Genomic DNA, 22,282 nt, shown 5'->3' with positions numbered 1-22,282 from the left:
AACTGTTTAATAACTGTGGACAACTTTGGGCTCAATGACTTAACTGATACATTTCAATAAAGCCACTCCTACCAATGAGGATGACTTCTAGTGTTAATACATTTTGTCAGTAATGCAGATTGCTTAAGTAATCATGTTTTTTTAACCTCCAAGTCTCATAGTGTAGTTTCAGAGATAACTATAATTCTGTTTACAGTTTAACTTGGGAAGTATAATTTAGGGAAGGTATAATTTAGGGAAGGTTGATAAAACTAAAGAGCCACTAAATTTACTCTCTGTAACTTTAAAGCACAGAAGTTTATTCAAATACCAAAAACTTTTCAGCATCTACTGAGTATGGCTCTGTACGTGGACTACAGGAATGAAATGGTGAGCCAGAGACATGGTTTCTGACATTATAGACTGCTTAATCTAACAAAGAATAATAAATTAGGATTGAGTTAGCTGCCATAGAAAAGAATAGCTTAAACAAGGCTGGGTGGGCACGCCTTTAATTCCAGTACCCAGGAGGCAAAGGCAGGCAGCAATTTGAGTTTGAGGCCAGCCTGCTCTACAAAGGGAGTTCTGTGTCACCAGAGCTACACAGAGAAACTCTGTCTTGAAAAACAAACAAAAAAGCATCTTAAAGAAGATGGAAACTTATCTATTGCTCATATAATATCTAGTGTGACTGTATTGTATTAAAAACTAAGCTTGCTGCGTTATTTTTTCCCGAATTATTGCCTGAAGCACATTGTTCAAGTTGACTCACACTGCTGTGTCTTCATTGTAGTCAGTAGACAATGGGTAGGCCAGGGTCTGCTCCCTGTCTGTAATACAGAGGGAGCAGATACCAAAATGGTATAAGTTGGTGTGAAGCTGCAGCTATGTGAGTACTTCAGAGAGATATCCAGGAATGCTTGACATAGATGAACAGACTGAGGGAGACCGCTGAGAAAGTGAGAGCTTACTAAAGGGAAGTAAGCTCAGATGGTGGGACCGATAGGAAGTAATTATGAATTCATAATAGGAATCTAGTAATATGAAACCATTGGCAGCGGGTGTAACTTTCTGTGTAACTATTAGATATGTAAGTGGTTGGCAAACGTTTTTGCTAACTCGATGGTAGTTAGTTCTTCATTTTGCAGATGAGAACACTGACAGTGACCAGAGAGAAATGACTTGTCTCGAGCTCCACAGGCAATGCTCTTAAGCACTTACCCGTGTGCAGCACTGTGCTAACTCCGTAATCTCTTGTTCTCATTACTCCTTACCATACTCCAAAAGTTAGGTGCTATTTACCATTTACTAGTTCTCACGGCTGAGAAATGCCAGGGTTAGATTTGATCATAGCAATAAGATCAGTGAGTGGCAGGGCCAAACTCAAACTTGGCACTTTCCAAATCTTGGTCTCCTAAGCCACGCGCTTTCAGGCTGTGTTCTTAGAGGTAGATGTAGGTTCAACAGGAGTGAGAAATGTTCTAATAATTGAAGTTATAAAAGGACTAGAACTAGCGATGATAACTTTCAGCTACTGTGCTGGCTAGTGTTTTGTCAGCCTGACGTTAGCCAGAGTCATTTGGGAAGAGGAAAACTCAACTGAAAAGATGCCCTCTCCAACTGACCTCTGGGCCATTTTCTTCTTTTAATGACTGATGTAGATGGGCCCAGCTCACTGTGGGGCATTGGCACCCGTGGGCAGGTGGTCCTGGAAGGTATAAGAAAGTAGGCTGATGAGGAATAAGCCGGAGCAGCCTTTCTCCATGACCACTGCACCCGTTCCTGCCCTGACTTCCTGGGATGGTGCACTACGAGCTGTAAGAAGACATAAACCCTCTCTTCCCCGAGGTGGTTTTGGTCATGATGTTTTATCATAGCAACAGAAACCCCAACTAAGACAGCTGGTATTTTAGGAGAAACTTAACAAGGAGCTTTTTACTCTAGTTTTAGAGGAGATGCGTGTATAAATTAAATTGTTTGACCTTTAAGAGTCTTCTTCAGTCTTGAGAGCATATGAATTTTTATTTTTATTTTTTAAATGTGTTTGGGTACTTTTGCCTACATGTCTATCTGTGATCCTGGTACCTACAGGGGTTAGAAGAGGGAAGCGGGGCTGGAGAGATGGCTCAGAGGTTAAAAACACTGGCTGCTCTTCCAGAGGTCCTGAGTTCAATTCCCAGCAACCACATGGTGGCTCACAACCATCTGAAATGAGATCTGGTGCCCTCTTCTGGACTGCTGGCATACATGCTGTATACATAATAAATAAATAAATCTTTAAAAAAAGAAAAAAAAAGAAGAGGGAAGCGGATTTCCTGGAACTGGGGTTACATGTTATTATGAGCTAACATATATGTATGTGCTGTGAATCAAACCTGGGTTCTCTGAAAGAGCAGTGAATGCTTTTAACTGCTGAGCCATCTCTCCAGCCCTAAGAGAAATTTTTAAAAATTACTTTTAGAACTTTATGTGTATGGGTGATTTACCTGAAGGTATGTTTGTGTATCAAGTGCATGCCGGTACCCAGAAGACAGATGAAGATATTGGAGCTCTTAGAATGGAGGAACACGGTTGTGAGCTGCCATGTGGGTGCTGGAATTGAAACCAGGACTTCTGGGAGAGTAGGCACCTTAGCCCCTGAGCCATTGCTCTGGCCCTGCCTATACATTTTTGTCATAAACATTTAATAATTTTAAGTGATGTATTTAAACTTATAAGTAAATTGGCAAGGCTGCTCTAATGCAAATGTTCTGATGATCAGTCATCCAATTTGTAACAAGGTATTTGGATTGCTGGTAGAGAAATCTAAAATCAAAACCGTACATTATTTGCATGTGCTTGTATTTTTAGCATGTTTGTAAAGCACTTGAGGAGTTATACAGTGTTCACTGCTCAGCTGAAGATGTGTTCAACTTGGATTCCAGCACTGAAGAAAAATTTAGCCGACATCTAATATTTCAGCTCCATGATGTGGCATTTAAAGATAACATTCATGTTGGTGAGTACCTTTTAAAAGATCTTAGTTATAGTAAAAACTTGTATTTTCCTTCTCCTCTTCAGGTTTTCTAGGTACTTCCTGCCCTTTATGGTTGCTTACCTATTCTAGAAAGATGCAGTGAGTGTTCATGATTGGCCTTAGCTCTTGACCTGCTGTTCTAGTCCAGGGAGTTTGACCTACTCAGGATATCGGCGGCATTAGTACCTCTAACCATACACGCGGAGATGAGTGTGCATAGCCTGATACTGTTGGTTTCTGTTTCAACGGATTCCTTGGCAGTTTTCTGGTAAGTCAGGAGAGGTCCTATCTGTGATATCTAATATCAGTATTTTTGACCTTTGCTTCAGCCATAAATTAGCCTTAGTTTGGAGGCTTGGGCCCTTGGTCATATGAAGAAGGGCTTATTGTCCACAAGAACTTTAGAGCTGCCGTGACGTTGGGATGCATACACCTGAAGGTGTAAGCAGAGTATTTGCCCTCGGACAAATGAAGGCCAGAATATAAAGTGAAGTCAGCCAGAGAACATGCAAATAGGCCAGGTGGGAACACCTAATCTAAGTTTAAAGAGAACCAGAAGTCCTGGTGTTCATCAAAGCAATAGTAGCCTTAGGCTTAAGGAGCTGGCTAACGTTCTTGTAATAGGCAACCCATTTCAGGGGTACAAGTGTCCCGTGACTTCACAGCCACCTGGAATAAGAGGTGTGAGCACGGTCACTGAAGGACTGGCATAAAGCTCGTGCTGGGTTGGAGAAGTGCTGGGTCATGGCGAGCTAGAGTGCTCGCTCCTCACCTCCCGTGTTGGTTGGCTCAGCCTGACTCTTCCTCTCATCCCTTTGCTGTCAGTAATTGCAGGCTGGGTGATGGGTCAGCCTTTATCCACTCTGTCAGCGCCTTTCCTGATCACCCACTGTCGTGGCCATGATTATCATCCACATAGATGACTAGGATCTTTATATTTAGCCCAGATTGTTCTAGACACCAGGTTCCTGCAGCAGCGTCCCACCAACATTTCCACTCAACATGTCCTTCCCAAGCTCCCTCTCTAAAGACCTTGCTCCTCCTGTGATGTCTGTCATTGAGTGGCGTCAGTCACCCCCATCCAGTGCACATGTTGGTGTGGTCTTCAACCTCGGTAGATCTCCACCTGATTATTTGGTCAGCTAGCTAGAGTGGTGTGATGATAGCACCGTGCACCTCAGACTCTTCAGGGGTCATTCTTTGCCCTCGGGGAAAACTGCACCCACTTGCGCAGTGAGATTCACTGTACCCTGACCTCCTCTCTCCACTCCATCCGTAACTTAGTTCCCACCCCAGCACATTACCCTAGTGCGTGGGCCTTCATACTCTTTGTTGCTGCTCTGAACTCCAGTTCGGATGGTCAATCAAGATATGAACATCTGAGACCATCTGAGGAGCTGTTCTGTCGGGCCAACTCTAAGATTTGAAAGGCCAGTGTTCCGGGTTGCAGCATCCAGTGTTACTACGTGAAAGCATTTCCCACCACTTCCTAGGGTGGTTTCCTGTTTTCTTATCTCCATTCTGTGTAGTGTGCACACATGTGTGGGTATGTTGTAAGCATGTCCACGTGTGTGTGCAGGTGCACTCACCCTCGTGGGCACATGTAGAGGCCAGAGGTAGCATGAGGATGTCTTCCTCGGTTACTTTCCCACATTATTGCTCTATGATAGGACCCTGAAGATTGCCGTTTCAGCTAGGCTGGCTGGCCAGCAGGCCCCCAGGATCTCTCTGCCTGTTTCTGCTCCCCAGCACCAAAGTTACAGATGGCACAGCCATGCTTGCCCTTTCCTATGTTTTCTGTAGTTTCTGGGAACCTGAACTCAGGGCCTCAGGCTAATGCTGCAAGTACTTTACACATGGAGCCACCTCCCAGTTCTGCTTACTGTTTCTTAGTGGCAGGAACTGTTGTTTATTTCCCGTTTTCATTGTTCAGCATGTATTAATATTGTTATTAATAATATTTCGAATACTTACAGCAATAACAAATGGAAGTGGGCATTTGACAGCTGTTTGCTGAGTGAGTGCACGGATGATAAGCAGAGTCTGACAACAGTCCTGAGGAACTCTTTCTTCAGGCTCACTCCTCACAGTCTGCCCTGTGACTGCTGACGGAAGGCTGCATGTTGAGAGTCTGTCTAGCTAGAGGACAATGGGTAGTTGCTAGTACCCAGCAGCCTCTGCGGCAGATAGCTTCTGAAAGCAGATCATGTTATGTCTGAGTTTGGGGGTAGAATTTCATCGTACAGACGAGAGTAAGAAAGCCTTTGCTCTCACAGAGCGTAGCCACAGCGAGAGCAGTCAGACTTGGCAAACAGGCTATCATCCCAGGCAGTCTCTCCAGCCAGAATGCAATCCAGTGCAGTACAAGTTAGTCCACCTTTCCCCCTTCTTTCCCCTTTCGTGGTGTTCCTCTTTGTGAGACTTCAAGTTCCTGTTACCAGCCTTGCAGAAAGGGGAACTGGGTCAAATGGAAGCGATTAGAGAACTTCATCTGTACTGGGCGCTTCCACCACAGATGAGAGAAGAGAGGGACACAGCAGGCTGGGCTCCGGCAGCCAGAGTGCTAACACTCAGGCTGGCTGCCTGCCATCTCCTCCTGCCATGTTAGCTTCCCGCCCAGGGTCAAAGGCCCGGCTGCCTCAGTACTGCCCGTGAGACCATTTTGGCGGTCCACTTCTCACTGCTCTTATTATCGGGGCTAGGCAGATGGAATCTGAAGTTTCCAGGAAAGTCAGCTCCATCGATTTATGTTTATATTGTTTCCTAGTCCTTCGATACACTGTATCTTGTTAACCCGTGTTACCTGCTCTTTTTCCTTCTGGAAATAATCACACCTCTGTTATTTTTTCATCTTGTGTCTTTTAAGCCTTTGCTTTCCTTTTAATGTTCTAATGCTACCCTATTTATGTACTTATTTGTGTTTAGTGTGTGTGTGTGTGTGTGTGTGTGTGTACCTGTGCCACACGAGTGCAGGTGCCTGGGAGGCTGGAGGAAGGTGTCAGATCCCCAGAAGCTGGAGTTGTACCAGTTGTGAGCTGCCTGACAAGGGCGCTGAGAACTGAGTTCTGGTCCTCTGGAAGAGCAGGAAGCACTCTCCACTGCTGAGCCGTGTCTCCAGCTCCCCCGTTTTGTTTGTTTGAGACAGTCTTGCTATGTAGCCCTTGCTGGCCTCAAACTGGCTCCTGACTGGTTCCTACGAGCTGGGGTAGCATGCATGTGCCTCCATATCCAGTTCTAATTTCTTTTAAGATGCTAAACGTGTATCAGTCATGGTGACACAGGCCTGTAGTCCTAGAATGAAGGAGGCCAAGGCAGGATGATCCCAAGTTCAAGGGCATCTTGGGGCTGCTTAGCAAGACCCTGCCTCAAAAAAGCAAAACAACTTGTATTTGTTTCTTGGCATCGGAAAGTCTTGTTTAGAGAAAGAAGATTTTGAGTGTAAAGCATGTGTGTATTATGACATGTAGTTTCAAGCTTCTTTCATATTTAAAGTAGTTAAGCCCCGATTTACAGTCTAGAGGAGGTTTTCTTGCATTATTTTGTGTATGCAGTTTTATATACACAACAGCGTAATAGCTGAGTTAATGCTTGGTTATGTGGTGTAAACAGTCCGTGTGAATTTGAAGAAGTTCAGTTGTCTCACCGATTTTCCAGAGTGCAGGATTCATGGATTCCAGTCTTAGGGAGATGAAATACAAAATCTGTGAATTAATTCCAGATGTTTGAGGGAGATGTGTGGTTGGAAACAGCCTTGGGACTCTCGACGTGAGGGTTCTTGGGGCATGGGTGGCAGCTGAATGGGAGAGGACGAACCCATGAGACTTGGCCAAGCTGCCATCTCCGGGGGCATGTGGCAGACCCTCTGTGTGCTGTCCCTGTCTCTGCGTTGGTGTCCTAGTCCTTCAGTCATTCCGCTCCATGTGGAGTAGCCAAAGTGGACATTCCTGCTGGCGGCACGTTAGGCTCTGGTCGCTACTGGCAACATGTCAATGATGTGTTTACAGCTGACGCCCTCCCGGGCCAGTGGGCGCCGAAAACATAAAACATCACACAAGTGGAAGGAGGTGGCAGAGGAGACGGACTGCAGTTTATAGCAATCACTTGGGAGAAGCTTCAGTGCATAAAACTGTTGTTTGTAGATATGCATCTAGACATAAGTTACAGTCTAGAGAAAATAAGATCAGATTGGAGTCTTACAACTTTTTCTTCTTAGGTAATTTTGTGAGAAGAATTTTGCAACCTGCTCTTCACTTAATTACCAAGGAAGATGAAGATAAGATTCCAGAGGCAGCGGGCCATGAAGCTTCCTGTTTTTCAGATGTACCACTAAAACAAGAGATTTCAGAGGCCTGGGAGCAGCACAGCCCTGATCTTTCGTTTTTAGTTGTGAAGAATAACATGGGGGAAAAGTGTCTTTTTGTAGATTTAGGTAAGTAACATCAGCACCATCAGCGGCCTGAGTCCTTTGTAAAAGGCAAGCCGGTGCCTGCTTGGGCTATGCTTAGGTTCTGTAATCCCTTTGGAATGGGTTTTCGCTTGTTGAGTGAAAACGTCAAGATTCATCTTTTACTTTGTGGTACCCCATTACCTCAGCACCATTTGTTGGAAATGGCTATCATTCCCCACTGCTCAGCAGGACCATTTGCCATCAATCCAGAGTCTGCACCTATTTCAGACTGTGGTCTGTTCTGTTGTTCATTCTGGCTTTCATTTCTTGGGCTAGTACTGATACATGATAGGGTCCCCCGTTTCTTTAGTGTTTCCTCATTTCTTGCCATGTTTTATAATTGTCTGCATAGAAATCGTACACACCTTTTGTTAGATTTGTTATAGATACTCTGTTGTTTGTTTTTAGATTTTGGTGTCTCCCTTTCTCTGGGGTGTTCTGCCCCAGCTCTGGGGCGGCTGTCAGTCACAAATGTTATTCCTGGCACTTTGTCCCGTTCTCCTGTTGGCTCTCCTTTGAAGAGCTGCTGTTCCAGAATCATTTGGTTAGCTCTCTGCCTGGGGCCTTCTCTCATCTTAAATCAGCTTATCTTAATTTGTATATTGCTTTAATTTTGTATATGAGAAAGAATCGTCTTTTCTAGAAATTCTGCAGAAACATAATATTTACTGACCACAAAACTAATCATGGAAACATGGATTCATTTTTAAAATTAATTTTTGATGTAGGAGTTTATACAAGAAACAGAAACTTTCGACTGTATCAATCATCCAAGATAGGAAAATGTGTGGCTTTGGAGGTTGCTGAAGATAATAGATTTATTCCAGAACAGTCGAAGGACATTTCTGAGGAAAACCAGTATTTCCTGTCATCCCTGGTGAGCAATGTCAGGTCTGTAGAGCAGAGTTAACCATCATGTGTTCATGTAAACAGCACTGCAGATTGCTAAAACGTGAATCGTGTAAATGGATTCTGCCTTCAGAAAAAGAAAGTTTGTTTTTAAAAGTCTCGTATCCCTATATCTGAAAAATAATAGCAAGAAATGTTTCTAACAATTCAACTTCCTCTTTATATCTTTTTTATGATTATATTTAATGTATTCTAAAATTCCAGTTAGTCTAAAATTATCACTTTATAAAGTAGAAAATAATGATATTTGCATTGTGTTTGACAGTATGATTACCACTGTCTCAATTTCTTTCCACATACACACATATACATTTAGAACTTACAGAGCTCCCTAATCAAAACCTTTCTTGCCTTGGGTATAGCTAGCTCATGGTTATAGCGCTTGCCTGGAGTACTCAAGGCCCTGTATTTGATCCACTGCACCAAGCCCCAGAAAATGTGTTTTGACTGGGATCATTGCTCATATGGTTATGTCACGTGATTTTTTTTCTAATCACCATCCTATCACAAATATTTGCCAAGTTAATAGTTTGCCAGCAATCATAAGTAAAACTTTTAATGCTATGAGCTCCCGTCCTCCAATGGCATGCCTTATTGTCAGGTCTGTTGTTACACATTAGGTTTCTATGTATTGGTCACCCATTCCACTTTTACTGGAGTGGCAGTTTGGTCAGCTCAGAATGTGGCTAGTACCCAGACCTGTCTGTAATCCTCGCTCCCAGGGAGTGGACATGTAAGGACAAAGAGCTCAGGATCACCATTGGTTACATAGTGAGTTCAAGGCCAGCCAGATTACATGAAGCCATGAGTTCAAGGCCAGCCAGACTACATGAAGCCATGAGTTCAAGGCCAGCCAGACTACATGAAGCCATGAGTTCAAGGCCAGCCAGACTACATGAAGCCATGTGTTAACCCTTCATCATCACCCTGCCCCCCAAACCAGCAAACACAAGCAAAGCCCTAAAACAAACAAAAGTAGTTAACAACTAGACTAAACCACATCAACTTACTGTGTTGTTTTTGCCCTTTACCTTCCTCAAAAGGTTTTGCTTTGGGGGTTTTTTGTTTTTTAAGACAGAGACTCACTGTATAATCTGGTGGGCCTGGAATTCACTATATAAACCAAGATGGCCTCAAATTCACAGAAATCCACCTGCCTCTGTATCTCCCCAAAACTTTTTAAGAAAAAAATTCTGTAGAAATTAATTTTAAGAATAAATATTAAGTTGGGTGTAGGTGGCACGTGACTTTAATTCCAGTACTCAGGAGACAGAGGCAGGCAGATCTCTGAGTTCAAGGACAGCCTGGTCTACAGAGCAAATTCCAGGACAGCCCGGGCTACAGCGAGAAACCTGTCAACAAACAAACAAACAAAAAAGGAATAAATATTTAAGGATGTTTCTCTAGGAAAAGTTATGTGTAGTGGGAAGATACATTCCCTCTCACCACATATCTCTATTTTGTTTGGGTTCCTTTGATACTTCTCAAAAGTAAGATCAAAGACTTGTAGCCCTGACTGTCCTGGAACCCACTCTGTAGACCAGGGTGGCCTTGAACTCAGATCCATCTGCTTCTGCCTCCCGGGTGCTGGGATTAAAGGCGTGCACCACCACAGACCAAAGACTTTTAAAGTGGGAATAATGGCCTCCCTTCCCGTTGTTGAATTAAATATGGAACATTCACATAACCTGCCGCAACAGTGGCCGCATGCGTTGGGGGCAGTGTCTGCACTTGTGGACGTGGTGCAGCAGTGCAGGTCTGACTCCTGGGTAGTTGCAGTGCGGCCTCACAGCGAGAGGTGCCCCTCCTAGGACCCCTAGCCCGTGCTTTGCACAGCCACGGGAAGGCTAGGCATTTCTCTTCTGGAGTGGAAGGAAGGCCAAGTTCTCCGTGGTTAGTGTGAATTTTGGTCACACACACACACACACACACACACACACACACACACACACACACACACACGTGCTCTCATTACCCTTTTCTTCCATATTCATAGCTTCCAAATCCTAACAGAAAGTTCAAAGGTCTGTGTGTTGGGGAGTAGAACTATGCTTTCGATCATTTCAGTTCCCTAGAAGCCTTGGATTACTCTGTAAAGAAATTATTTTAAACACTCCCCAAATGACTGTTTAAAGGAAAGGGTTTCTTTGTTTGTTTGTCTCTTTTTCTGTTGCATTTTATGTGCATTGGTGTTTTACCTGCATGCATGTCTGTGTGAGGGTGTCAGAAGCCCTGCTTCTGGAGTTACACACAGGTGTGAGCTATCATGTGGGTGCTGGGAGTCGAACCCTGGTCCCCTGGAAGAGCAGCCAGTGCTCTTAACCATCTCTGCAGCCCCCAGGAACTATTTCTAATTGGCGTAATCTTACATGATGAGGTAAGACTGGCACCTTGGGCGGTAACAGTGAAGGCACGTGGGACTGCTTCCTCTCTCTGGTCATCTTACGATAATTCTAACGCGATGTTACTTTATTTCTTTCACACGTTCTCTTTAGGTTCTCAGACACGTTACGGATTCTCACATGTGACACGCCTCAGCCTAAAAGAAAGCGGGCTGAGTATTTTAACAGCACCGGCACGTCAGGTAACTGTAAACAATTTCACGTTCCAGTTTAGGGACCTCAAATCTGTTTTGCTTTGAAAATCTTACATTTTAAGTACCCATATCCGCTGATCACTTTAAAACTAGTTCTTCTGGATTCCTAACCAGGTTGGACATACTATAAAAAATTTCATGGGTGTTTATTAGTTAAAAGACCTGATTTTTATTCTGTGGTATTTAGAGACTATATAAATAATGCACTTGATATAGAACAAGCACATCAAGATTTGACCACATAATCTGTCACCCCATTTTTTTAAGAAGTGTTTTCATGGTGGATGTTTTGCCTGCACGTTTGTCTGTGCAAACCGTGTGCAGGTCTGAGGCCTGTGGAGGCTGGAGGAACCCCCGAGCCGTCTCTCCGCCCCGCCCTCCCCTCTGTCCACACACAGACAGGTGGACTGCGGAGAGGGCTCAGCAGCTAAAAGCGTTTGCCACCAAGTCTCACAACCCAAATTCAGTCCGGGACCCACGTCCCACGTGAAAGTCAAGAACTGACTCCCACAACTTAGGCTGTGTCCTCCACACTCAGTCTGTGATGCACACACACACACACACACACACACACACACACACACACACACACTAAATGAGTGTATTTTTTAAAATTACGGGTAACTACTACCGTAGTTTCCTGTTTGACTCTGCACTCCTGCAAAAGTGTTCCACGGATGACTTTGTCGTATTTTGCCCATTCCTGTACGGAAGAACATATAGGGTTTTTTAAAGTTTCTAAAGTTTCTTATATAAAGCCTCCAATAAATACTTTTATTCACATATGTTGGTATATCATCAGAATAGTGAAAAACTCCAACCTAAGTATACAACAGAATTGGATGACATACTCCATAACCACAAAGTTTAGATTTGTAAGGCCTGTATAATGTGGAAGACGCCCACTGAGGATGATGGTAAGAGAAAAAGTAGGCTCTAAAATTACGAGTATCGAGCGCTTGCCCTGGGTTCAATAGGTCCCCTGTTGCCACAACAACAACAACAACACAACACATACACACACACATATACACACACAGACACACACACACATTATATGATTACAAGCCTGTTAAAAAACATGGGCAATATTTCCTGTATTTATTTCTTCTGATTGTTTAAGATATATTTCTAGACATTGTCTGGGAGTTTTTTCTCATTTCTACACTGAAATATTTCCCAAAATGTCTCCAGTTATATATTTAACTATTTTAAGTGAAATTACAACTTCATTTTAAGAAAACTAGATTTTCCTGTCATTAAAACCTAAATGAGCCGGGCGGTGGTGGCACACGCCTTTAATCCCAGCACTCGGGAGGCAGAGGCAGGAGAATCTCTGTGAGTCCAGTCTGGTCTACAAAGTGAGATTCAGGATAGGCTCCAAAGCTACACAGAGAAACCCTGTCTCGAAAAAAATGAAAAACCAAAACAGAACAACCAAAAAAACCCTAAATGAATTTGTGAACAGATCATCCTAAATTATGACAGTAGATTCTTAGATATAAAATAAAGTTGTTAGTGCCCTCCAGTGAGAGACCCAGGAAACACAAATTGAGTTCATGATTTCCTATTCCCTGAGGTGATGGAAGTCCTTGGTGTATCTCGTAAGGTGTTGAAATCTTTCCTAGGAGGAGGCATCTTGGAGGGAGACTTACACCACTATACTTGGTAAAGCAGAACAGCTGCTTGTGGTAGTCAGGATAGTAGTGTCTGGGCATTTTTGTAGTTCGGGTGTTCACGCTTTCTCCCTGCTCAGACAAGACGGCAGAGAGGTCTATTTTTGTCTTGAATCCTTGTGACCTCAGAATGGCCTCAGTATCTATGTACTGAAGTCCTGTGGCACCATTTGTGTTTAACAGCAAAACATCAAGGCTGAAGTAGGAGTCAGGCCAGCTGGAGGCAACACCCAGGCTCAGCCAGGAGACCTGTGGTGCCACTTCTGGGCTGAGGGTCCACCCTTCCTCTCCACTTCTGGGCTGAGGGTCTACCTTTCCTCTCCACTTCTGGGCTGAGGGTCTACCCTTCCTCTCCACTTCTGGGCTGAGGGTCCATCCTTCCTCTCCACTTCTGGGCTGAGGGTCTACCCTTCCTCTCCACTTCTGGGCTGAGGGTCCACCCTTCCTCTCCACTTCTGGGCTGAGGGTCTACCTTTCCTCTTTGTCTTTTTAGAAAAACTAGGCAGCATTTGACCTCGTTGAAGTTTCAGTCTTAACTGCCTCCTTCTGGCACAGCAAGAGCCCAAGAACTGAGAGTAAGGCAGCTGCAGATGAGGGTGGAAAGACCCTTAACTGCATGAGATCATAGTTTGATCAGTATTTTTTCAGCATTTAACTGTTCTCGTTTGTACATACTTCTCTCTGTTGCAGTCGAGTCCATTGAAGGTTTTCAGTGCTCCCCGTATCCTGAAGTTGACCAGTTTGTTCTTTCTTTGGTGAATAAACACGACGTCAAAGGAGGTAAAGCTTGGCTTACTTTTTAGTAATTCTTACACGACAGAGAGATAGTTCCTTGAGCAGCAACCTTTGCATTTCAGGAATTCGGCGTTGGAGCTACTTTTTCCCAGAAGAATTACTCGTTTATGATATTTGCAAATACCGCTGGTGTGAAAACATTGGAAGAGCTCACAAAAGTAATAATATTATGTAAGTAATGTTGTTTATTAATGGCTTGTGCGCCTTTAACATATATTGAAAATACTTATAATTTTAGAAACAATGTTGACAATATAAAATCATTTTTATAATGTATAGCCCACAAAAGTAATAATATTATGGAAGTAATGTTGTTTATTAATGGCTTGTGTGCCTTTAACATATATTGAAAATACTTATAATTTTAGAAACAATGTTGACAATATAAAATCATTTTTATAATGTGTAGCCCACAAAAGTAATAATATTATGGAAGTAATATTGTTTATTAATGGTTTGTGTGCCTTTAACATATATTTAAAATACTTATAATTTAAAAAACAATGTTGACAATATAAAATCATTTTTACAATGTGTAAATGTATGTCCTGTATAAGGTGTAAAAACTATATACTTAGCACTGGCTGCTCTTGCAGAGGACCCAGGTTCAGTTCCCTGTGGGGAGATTTAACACTATGTAAAAAAATGCTTCAGGTTTTATTTTCATTAGTTAAGACTGTCGAGTTTCCTCCTGATTTTGAAGTCTGCTTAGTTTGGCATATTTCACTGGTGCCTGTGGAGGCATCGGCCTCCCTGGAACTGGAGTTACGGACAGTTGTGAGCTGTCGTGTGGTGTTGGCAGCAGGAGCTGCACATACTCTGAACTGCGCAGCCGTCCTCCAGCCCAAACTAATGCATCTACGTTTTTTTTTTTTTTTAAGATTTGTCTATCTTACCCAAGTTGCCAAAGCTGCTGGGAAACATTCATAATCTTAGTTTTAGTATGTGTTGCATTTACTGCCTAATAGTATTTGTATCTGCCTTACCAATTTTGCAATAATTTAATTAATCTTTGAATTTTTTTTAGGTTTTCCTTTTACTATTTCTTGTATTTTATTGTTCATTTTCCAGGGTGTCATTAGTCATTTTTCTTTTGTAACATAAGGTATAAAAACTATAAATTTCCCTGTAAAGATCACTTTAGCTGCTTTTCACATAATAATGTAGTATTTTTGGTTACACTCAGGCCCACACATTTTAAATTTCCATTATATCCACTGAAGCTATTGGTTATTTAGACACGTTTTTATTTTTAAATTATGGGTTTCTACTAGCCACCTTTTTATTTGCAAAATTGGCCTTGTGGTTAGAGAATGTGTTATATATAAACCAAGTCATTTGAAGATTTAGTCATTTTTACTTTGAGTGTTTGCCTGCTAAGTATGTGTGTACCACATATGTGCCTGGTGCCTGTGGAGTCCAGAAGGCATCGGCCTCCCTGGAACTGGAGTTACGGACAGTTGTGAGCTGTCATGTGGTGTTGGCACCAAACCTGGGTCCTCTGCAAGAGCTGCACGTGCTCTGCACTGCTGAGCCATCTCTCCAGCCCAAACTAATGCATCTACTTCTTTTTTTAAAGATTTATTTATTTTTATTTCTGTGTTTATTTCTGTGTGAATTTATGTGCATCATGGGCATGCAAGTGCCCTTAGAGGGTAAAGGATCCTCTGAAACTGGAGTCACAGGAAGTTGTGAGCCAGCTGATGTGGGCGCTTCAGACTGAACTGGGTCCTCTGCCTGAGCAGTGAGCCCTCGCTAATACTAAGTCATCTCTGCAGCCCTCAGACCAGTCCTTTTACATTTGAGGATGCTCCGAGTACAGCTAGCATGGAGTCAGTCTTCATTAGTGGTTTGCACGTGATTTCAAAGAGCCTCTTCATCTGTGCCTATTAGACAGAGTTTGTGAGCTGCACTGATATTGTTCTGTTCATATTTTCTGCATCTCTACTGATACTTTGGTGGTTAATTTTCTGTCGATTTCTAAGAGAAGACAATGTTTTATCAAATCCTTATCAAAGAATTTGAGAAGTTCATACAATGTTTATTTTTTCTTTTTACAAATAAATGTGTATGCTGGGCAGTGGTGGCACATGCCTTTAATCCCAGCACTTGGGAGGCAGAGGCAGGCGGATCTCTGTGAGTTCGAGGCCAGCCTGGGCTACAGAGTGAGTTCCAGGACAGGCATCAAAGCTACAGAGAAACCCTGTCTCAAAAAAAAAAAAAAAAAAAAGTGTATTTTTCTTTTTTTCCTTTTATTGAAAATAGGTTTTTCCCCCCTCCCTTAATATATCCTGATTATGGTTTTTCCTCCCTTTGCTCCTCCCAGTTTATCCCCATCTCCCTCTCTTCTGGATTGACCCCTTTCTGTCTCTCATTAGAAAAACAAATAGGTAAGGGATAATAATAAAATAAAATAAGATAAAACAAAAACACATCGGAATAGGACAAAACCAACTAACAGAAGGAAGAGAGGACAAGAAAAGGCACAGGAAACAGATGTAGATGCAGAGACCCATTTGCACACTCAGAAATCCCATAAAAACACTAAACTAGAAGCCATATGGAAAAAATATACATGTAGGGTGTCTTAGTTAGGATTTTATTGCTGTGAAGAGACACCCTGACCATGGCAACTCGTATAAAGAAAGCATTTAATTGGGGTGACTCACTTACAGTTTCAGAGGTTCAGTCCATTATCATCATGATGGTGAGTATGGTGGCGTGCAGGCAGACGTAGTATTGGAGCTGAGAGTGCTACTTCGTGCAGGCAACAGGAAGTCAACTGATTGTCACACTGAGGAAAGCTTGAGCAAAAGAGACCTCAAAGCCCATCCCAGTGACACACTTCCTCCAACAAACCACACCTTCTAATAGTGTCACTCCCTTTGGGGTCCATCTTTCAAAATGCCACTTAGGATAAAAAGAGAGAAAAATATATAAATAAAACAAAAATAAAAGATAAGAAAAAAATTTAAAAAAGGAGGAAAAGCCCTGACATGACATTATGAGACAAGGAACCTCCAAAGACGCTGTTGAGTTCATTTTCTATTGACCATCTACTGCTGGGCATGCAGCCTATCTTAAGAGTGCTTTGTTTCCTCTTTGAAACTTCCTTGGAGAAAAGTAAATTTTCATTTGTGAGTGGTCATCAATTGGTGATAGCTTCTGGGTTAGGGATGGGAGCACATGTCCACTTCTTTCAGCTCTAGGATCCCATCTGGTGCAGAACCGGTCAGGCCCTGAGCATGCTGCCTCAGTCTCGTTCAGTGCATATGTGCACCCATCCTTACACAATGTATTATAATCAATCATATTCATACTAATTCCTTTCCAAAATCCTTCCAGATCAACCCCCACCTTCCCGCCTTCCCATATGTTTCTGAGTTTGGGGTCATCTGCTGGAGTGTAGTTGACCTACCAAGAGCTACACCCTTAAAGAAAACTGACTCTTCCCTCCTCCAGAAGCCATCAACTGTCCGCATCCCTCATCTAGGGGTGCCGACTCCATGATTGACTATTGACTAGCTGATCTTGTGCAAGTTTCGTGCAGGCAACCACAGCTGCTGTGCATTCACAAGAGTAATGGTCCTTCATGTCCAGAAGACAATGTTTTGCAGCAGTCTTCCTGACCTCCAGCTCTTAGTGTTTCCACCCCCTCTTCTAAACAGTCCCTGAGCCTTGGATAGGAAATGAGATACAGACTTCCTGTTTGTGACTGAACACTCCACACTCCCTGTCTGTGCTGACCTCTGTGAAGAGATATGTCATCCTCACAGTGCTGGTCACTCTTGTTTGGTTGGTTTTTCAAGGCAGGGTTTCTCTGTGTAACAGCCCTGGCTGTCCTGGAACTTGCTTTGTAGACCAGGCTGGCCTTGAACTCACAGAGATCCCCCTGCCTCTGCCTCTGAGTGCTGGGATTAAAGGTGTGTGCCACCACACCTGGCATGTTGTCCACTCTTGCTTGTGTATTTTGAAGCTATATTATTTTGGTGGCTATAACTTGGAAACTTCTGGATCTTCCTAGAGAAATGTCCTGCTTTTTTTTTTTTTCCTGTTCAGAAGTCCATTTGTGTAGTGTATATATTGATATGTGCACATGCAGGTAAGTGCACATGTGTGGAAGTCAGAAGACAAAAGTTTTTAAGAGGGTCTCTCACTGGCCTAGAGCTCACCAATTAGACAAGTCTGGCTGGTCAGTGAGTCCCGAAGATCTGCTTGTCTCCACATCCACCACTGGGATCACAAGTGGGCCACCACTTGTGGCCTTTTAAAAAATGCATGCGTGTGTATTGTGTGTTTTCTGTGTTTATGTGTGCAGGTGCCCTCATCCATGCATATATATGTGCAGACTACAGATTATCATCAGGTGTCTTCCTCTACGCCTTCCATCTTGTTTTTTGAGATAGAATACCTTGCTCAACCTGGAGCTCGCCATTTGGGCTAGGCTGGCTGGCTGGCAAGCTCCCAGGATCTTCCTGCATTCCCTCTTCCCAGGTTCCCCATCCCCACAAGGGTTACAGATGTGCCTCCAGTTTTTATGTGGGTTCTTGGGATCTGGACTCAGGTCTTCCCCACTGAGCCAACTCCCTAGCCTCCTCCTGGTTTGTTTTCATGTGGGTTCCGAGGGTGGAACTCAGAGCCTTGGGCATAAGCACTTCCTCATGGGTCCTTCTCAGCTAGCCCCTGTGTTTTCTTAGCACCCGGTTTTCTTTTGATTAGACATGTTTATTTTCATCCTTTAGCTTTTTAAGCTTTCTCCATCTTTTAAGTCATAGGCACATCTCTGGCAAATGGCATATATCTGAACTTTATTTTCTATACAGTATGGATATTAATGCTTTCTTTTCTTTATACATAAAGGATTCTGGTTGACCTGAAAAATGAAGTTTGGTATCAAAAATGCCATGACCCTGTATGTAAAGCACAAAACTTCAAATCTAACTGTGAGTTATTAATTTTTATAGTGAATTTTATATTCATTTCATAAAGTGAAAATTAGACATCCACCTAAAAATATTCCATCTTTTTGATTCAGGTTTCCCATTACCCACTGAAGTAAGTCTCCTGTTTCTTCTGAAAGAGGTGAGTGTAGCTCTTGGCCTTGTGTTTTGGTACATAGCATAAGTGAACTATGAACATTATCCAGTCCAATGTGAGGCACTTGTGTTCACTGTGGGACATGTTAATCATCTTCCCACCTTAGGGCCTCTCATAAGATGGACCGCTAGGTAATAAAGTGAGTAATCAATTTAGTCCAGGCATATAAGAAGTTTCTAACATTTGCTTTATAGAATAAACCAAGGTGCTTGTCTTAGTGTCTGTTTGACCAACAGTATCTGTAAGTTGGATTTCTATCTGTAGAACTGTGTCAAAGGGAATACACATTTTGGTTTTGTTTATTATATTAGCTTGCCAAACCAATGTTTAATTCAAATGATTTATTTAGTGTTAGAAAGAAAAAACATAAAAAGCAAAGGTGGGTTGGACTGGATGGTTCATGTTGAAGAGCACTTACTGCTCTTGTAGAATAACCGGGTTCAGTTCTTAGCACCCACATGGTGACTCACAAGTCCAGTTCCATGGGATCCAGTGCCCTCTTCTGACCTCCACAAGCTCCTGCATGCATTTGGCACACACACAAATATTTAAAAAAAAAATTTAAAAAAAAAAGCAAAAAGGTAAAAACCTTCACACATAATTTGGCCAAACTGATGCAAAGGTTTTAGCATAAATCTTCCATTGTTTACACTTGTGTGTGCTCACTTTATTTCCAAAGTTGTAATGCATGGATAGGTTTCTTCTCTGAAGTATCAGAAACATTTTCATTACTAGCTATTGCCAAATTGCTCCATGAAATCCTAGGAATTAGCCGGGAGGTGGTGGCACACGCCTTTAATCCCAGCACTTGGGAGGCAGAGGCAGGCGGATCTTTGTGAGTTCGAGGTCAGCCTGGTCTACAGAGCGAGATCCAGGAAAGGCGCAAAGCTACACAGAGAAACCCTGTCTCGAAAAAACAAACAAAAAAGTCTTAACAACAAAAAAAAGAAATCCTAGGAATTGAGACTGTACAGATGTTGAACAGATGTTGATGAAAGCACCTGCTGCTAAGTTAGCCAGCACTGCTGAGAGTCCAGTCATCACCAGCCTGGAGACAGGTGCCAGGTCACTTTCCATTTGTACTTATTAATGAAGCTGTGTTCTTTTTAGGTTCTTCTGTTCCTCTTAGGAATGTGTGTCCATTTTCCTATGACATCTTAATATTTTTGTCATGTATTATTTACAATTTTTTAAATTTTTATTTTCACCCACATCTATCAACACCTTCTTTCAGATTGCCCTGGTTAAAATAAATGACCTGCTACAAGCTGAACAAGTACTTATATTTATATCCTAAAAAACTGGCATCCTTTGAAACCTACGTTTAAAATCTCTTCTGAAAACATTTATTTTATGTATATGAGTGTTTTGATTGCCTGTATGTCTATGCACCACATGTGTGCTTGGTACCCAAAGAAGCAGAAGAAAGCAAGTTCGCTGGAACTCTAGTTACAGGTGGTTGTGAGGCACCATGTGTGTGGTGGGGACTGAACCCGGGTCCTCTGGAAAGGCAGCCTCTTAACCACTGAGCCATCTCTGCAGACCCAGCATCCAGGTTTAAAGGGAAAATGCCGTGAGCTGGCCATAAAGAACTGACAGGCAGACCCTCTCCCGCAGACTGCTAGGTTTACAAGTGCTAGAAATAACTAGGAACAGGTTAAAATCCTAAACTATCTTCTGAAAGGGCAATGTATCATCTTGTTTGGTTTTGAGTGGTTTCATTTCTTTTGCAGTGCTGGAAGTGAACCTGCAGCCTCATCCATGGGAAGCAAGTGCTCTCCCCCGGGCTACATTCCCAGTCACTCATTTATTTTGGTGACTGGTTTTGGTGGCATTTTTTTCTTTTCTAATACCCCCAAAATGCCAAATGAAAGTATTCTTGGTGTACAATATTACCATTATTTGAGCATAACTTAAATGTTTATTATTTAAAAATAACTCTAGAAATGTCTTTCAAGTGAACAGTTAACATTGCCATTTACCCCTCATCTTTATATATATACATCTTTATACACATGTATATATAGATGTGCATTTGTGTGTGCTCATGCACATACATGAACACACACATACAGGCCAGAGGGACAATTTTGATTCTTTCCCTCAGGAGCCTTTTTGTTTTGTCCTGTTTTGAGACAGCTTCTGACTGGGTTGGTATTCACTCAGGAGGTTTGGATGGATGGCCACCAAGCTCCAAGGATCCATCTCTCTCTACCTCTCTAGCACTGGGATTACATTTTTTTACATAGATTCTAGGGAATGATTTTTGTTAACTTAGAAATGTATTTTCACCAGGCGGTGGTGGCACATGCCTTTAATCCCAGCAGAGGCAGAGGCAGGCAGATCTCTGAGTTCGAGGCCAGCCTGGTCTACAGAGTGAGTTCCAACCAGCCAGGACTGTTATACAGAGAGAAACCCTGTCTCAAAAAGGAAAGGAAAGGGAAAGAGAAAGGGAGAAAGGGAAAGGGAGAAAGAGAAAGGGAAAGGAAGGGAAAGGGAAAGGGAAAGGGAAGGGAAGGGAAGGGAAAGGAAAAAAGAAAGGAAGAAAGAAAGAAAAAGAAAGAAAGAAAGAAAAGAGAAGGAAGGAAGAAAAGAAAGAAAGAAAGAAAGGGGGGGGGAGGAAGAAAGGAAATGTATTTTCCAGCTTGTCTCCAGCTAGCCTATCTTCCCATTAGGAATTTACATCTACCTTTGCTGTACCCCTTCTGGGGATATTGAAATGCATCTGCCATGAACTACAGGCAGTTTCAGCCTGGCGTTTCAAGTATGTCTACACTACAAAAGCAACCATGTTTGAGCTAACTTACCTGCCCCATGGGGACGGTTCTTGACAACAGGAATCTAGCATGCCATTTGACTTTGAAAAACTGGTTATTACTTCATACCTTAACTCAACATATTTGGAGTGTGTAGTGAAGTCACATATTCTGCTAATCTTTATTCCTCTATCCTACTTCCCTTTTCCACCAAAATAAAGGAGGAGTTCACTTCTGATGAAGCAGATGAAACCAGCAACTCACTGACCAAGAATTCTCAAAACCCACCATCCAGTAACCTGTCACCCGGCCAGTTTTCTGATGCTGACTGGGATGACAAAGATGATGTCTGCTTCCTGGAAGCTACAGAAGATGTTGAATTTGCTGATGCTGCAGACAAGAGTCTTCTGGGTTACAAGAGTGCGATGGACGATATTCCCGATGAACTAATTGTAGAAGCATTACAGAGTAGCTAACTATGCATAGAACTTACCTAACGAGGGTACAGTTTGCCTGAAGCCTGAGAGTTGATGACATAAGTGTTAAATTAGGGCGGGGCTATAGCTCAAGGGTAGAAGGCCCTGCATTTAATCCCCAACACTAAAAAAATCAAATTATATTAGCTTATGACTAAACCTGTTTATAGCAACTGTTGTATCACTTGATTTTCTAATAATTTGCTTTTTACCTGAGCCAGTTTTATTGAAGATTAGCTTTGACATACTTCAGTAACTGCTCCTAATCAAAATTATTCCATGCTTGCATTGACATCATTAAAAAGCTTATTATAGGTTAAAACTCTATGCCTCATGATGACTAACATGTCAAGAGACTGAAATTTATTAACAATAATCAGAACTATAACTATGGCTTCTGAAACCGTTAGACAGTTGAACTGGTGTAATTTAGTTTGGATGACAAATGGTAATAAATTCTGATGAGTAGGCACACTTATTATCAGAACGGAAGTTTGGTTATCAAGAGTGCAGTTTCAAGAGATGGCAGCAGGGG

The 22,282-nt window shown here is 42.4% G+C and overlaps 1 protein-coding gene across 9 annotated transcripts in view; it reads left to right on the top strand.

Annotated features, from left to right (window-relative positions):
• Primpol (primase and DNA directed polymerase) overlaps nt 1–22,272 on the top strand; it is a 34,143-nt gene extending 11,871 nt beyond the window's left edge. For 8 of the 9 annotated variants that reach the window (XM_052752240.1, XM_052752238.1, XM_052752237.1 and 5 more), the window contains 9 exons: nt 2,830–2,977; nt 7,209–7,424; nt 8,171–8,333; nt 10,847–10,935; nt 13,314–13,403; nt 13,481–13,589; nt 18,279–18,361; nt 18,454–18,500; nt 21,493–22,272. In XM_052752240.1, the coding sequence (XP_052608200.1) occupies nt 2,830–2,977; nt 7,209–7,424; nt 8,171–8,333; nt 10,847–10,935; nt 13,314–13,403; nt 13,481–13,589; nt 18,279–18,361; nt 18,454–18,500; nt 21,493–21,747 (1,200 nt within the window). In that variant the 3' untranslated portion in view covers nt 21,748–22,272. The remainder of the gene's footprint in view (nt 1–2,829; nt 2,978–7,208; nt 7,425–8,170; nt 8,334–10,846; nt 10,936–13,313; nt 13,404–13,480; nt 13,590–18,278; nt 18,362–18,453; nt 18,501–21,492) is intronic. The other variant, XM_052752241.1, reaches the window with a different exon arrangement.
• Nucleotides 22,273–22,282: the final 10 nt, after the last annotated feature.

The sequence above is a fragment of the Peromyscus californicus genome, unplaced genomic scaffold (assembly GCF_007827085.1).
Source record: "Peromyscus californicus insignis strain IS unplaced genomic scaffold, ASM782708v3 Scaffold_23__1_contigs__length_62951481, whole genome shotgun sequence".
Lineage (NCBI taxonomy): Eukaryota > Metazoa > Chordata > Mammalia > Rodentia > Cricetidae > Peromyscus > Peromyscus californicus.
The sequence above is the reverse complement of the archived record's forward strand: the minus strand, read 5'-3'. Positions and strand labels throughout refer to the sequence as shown.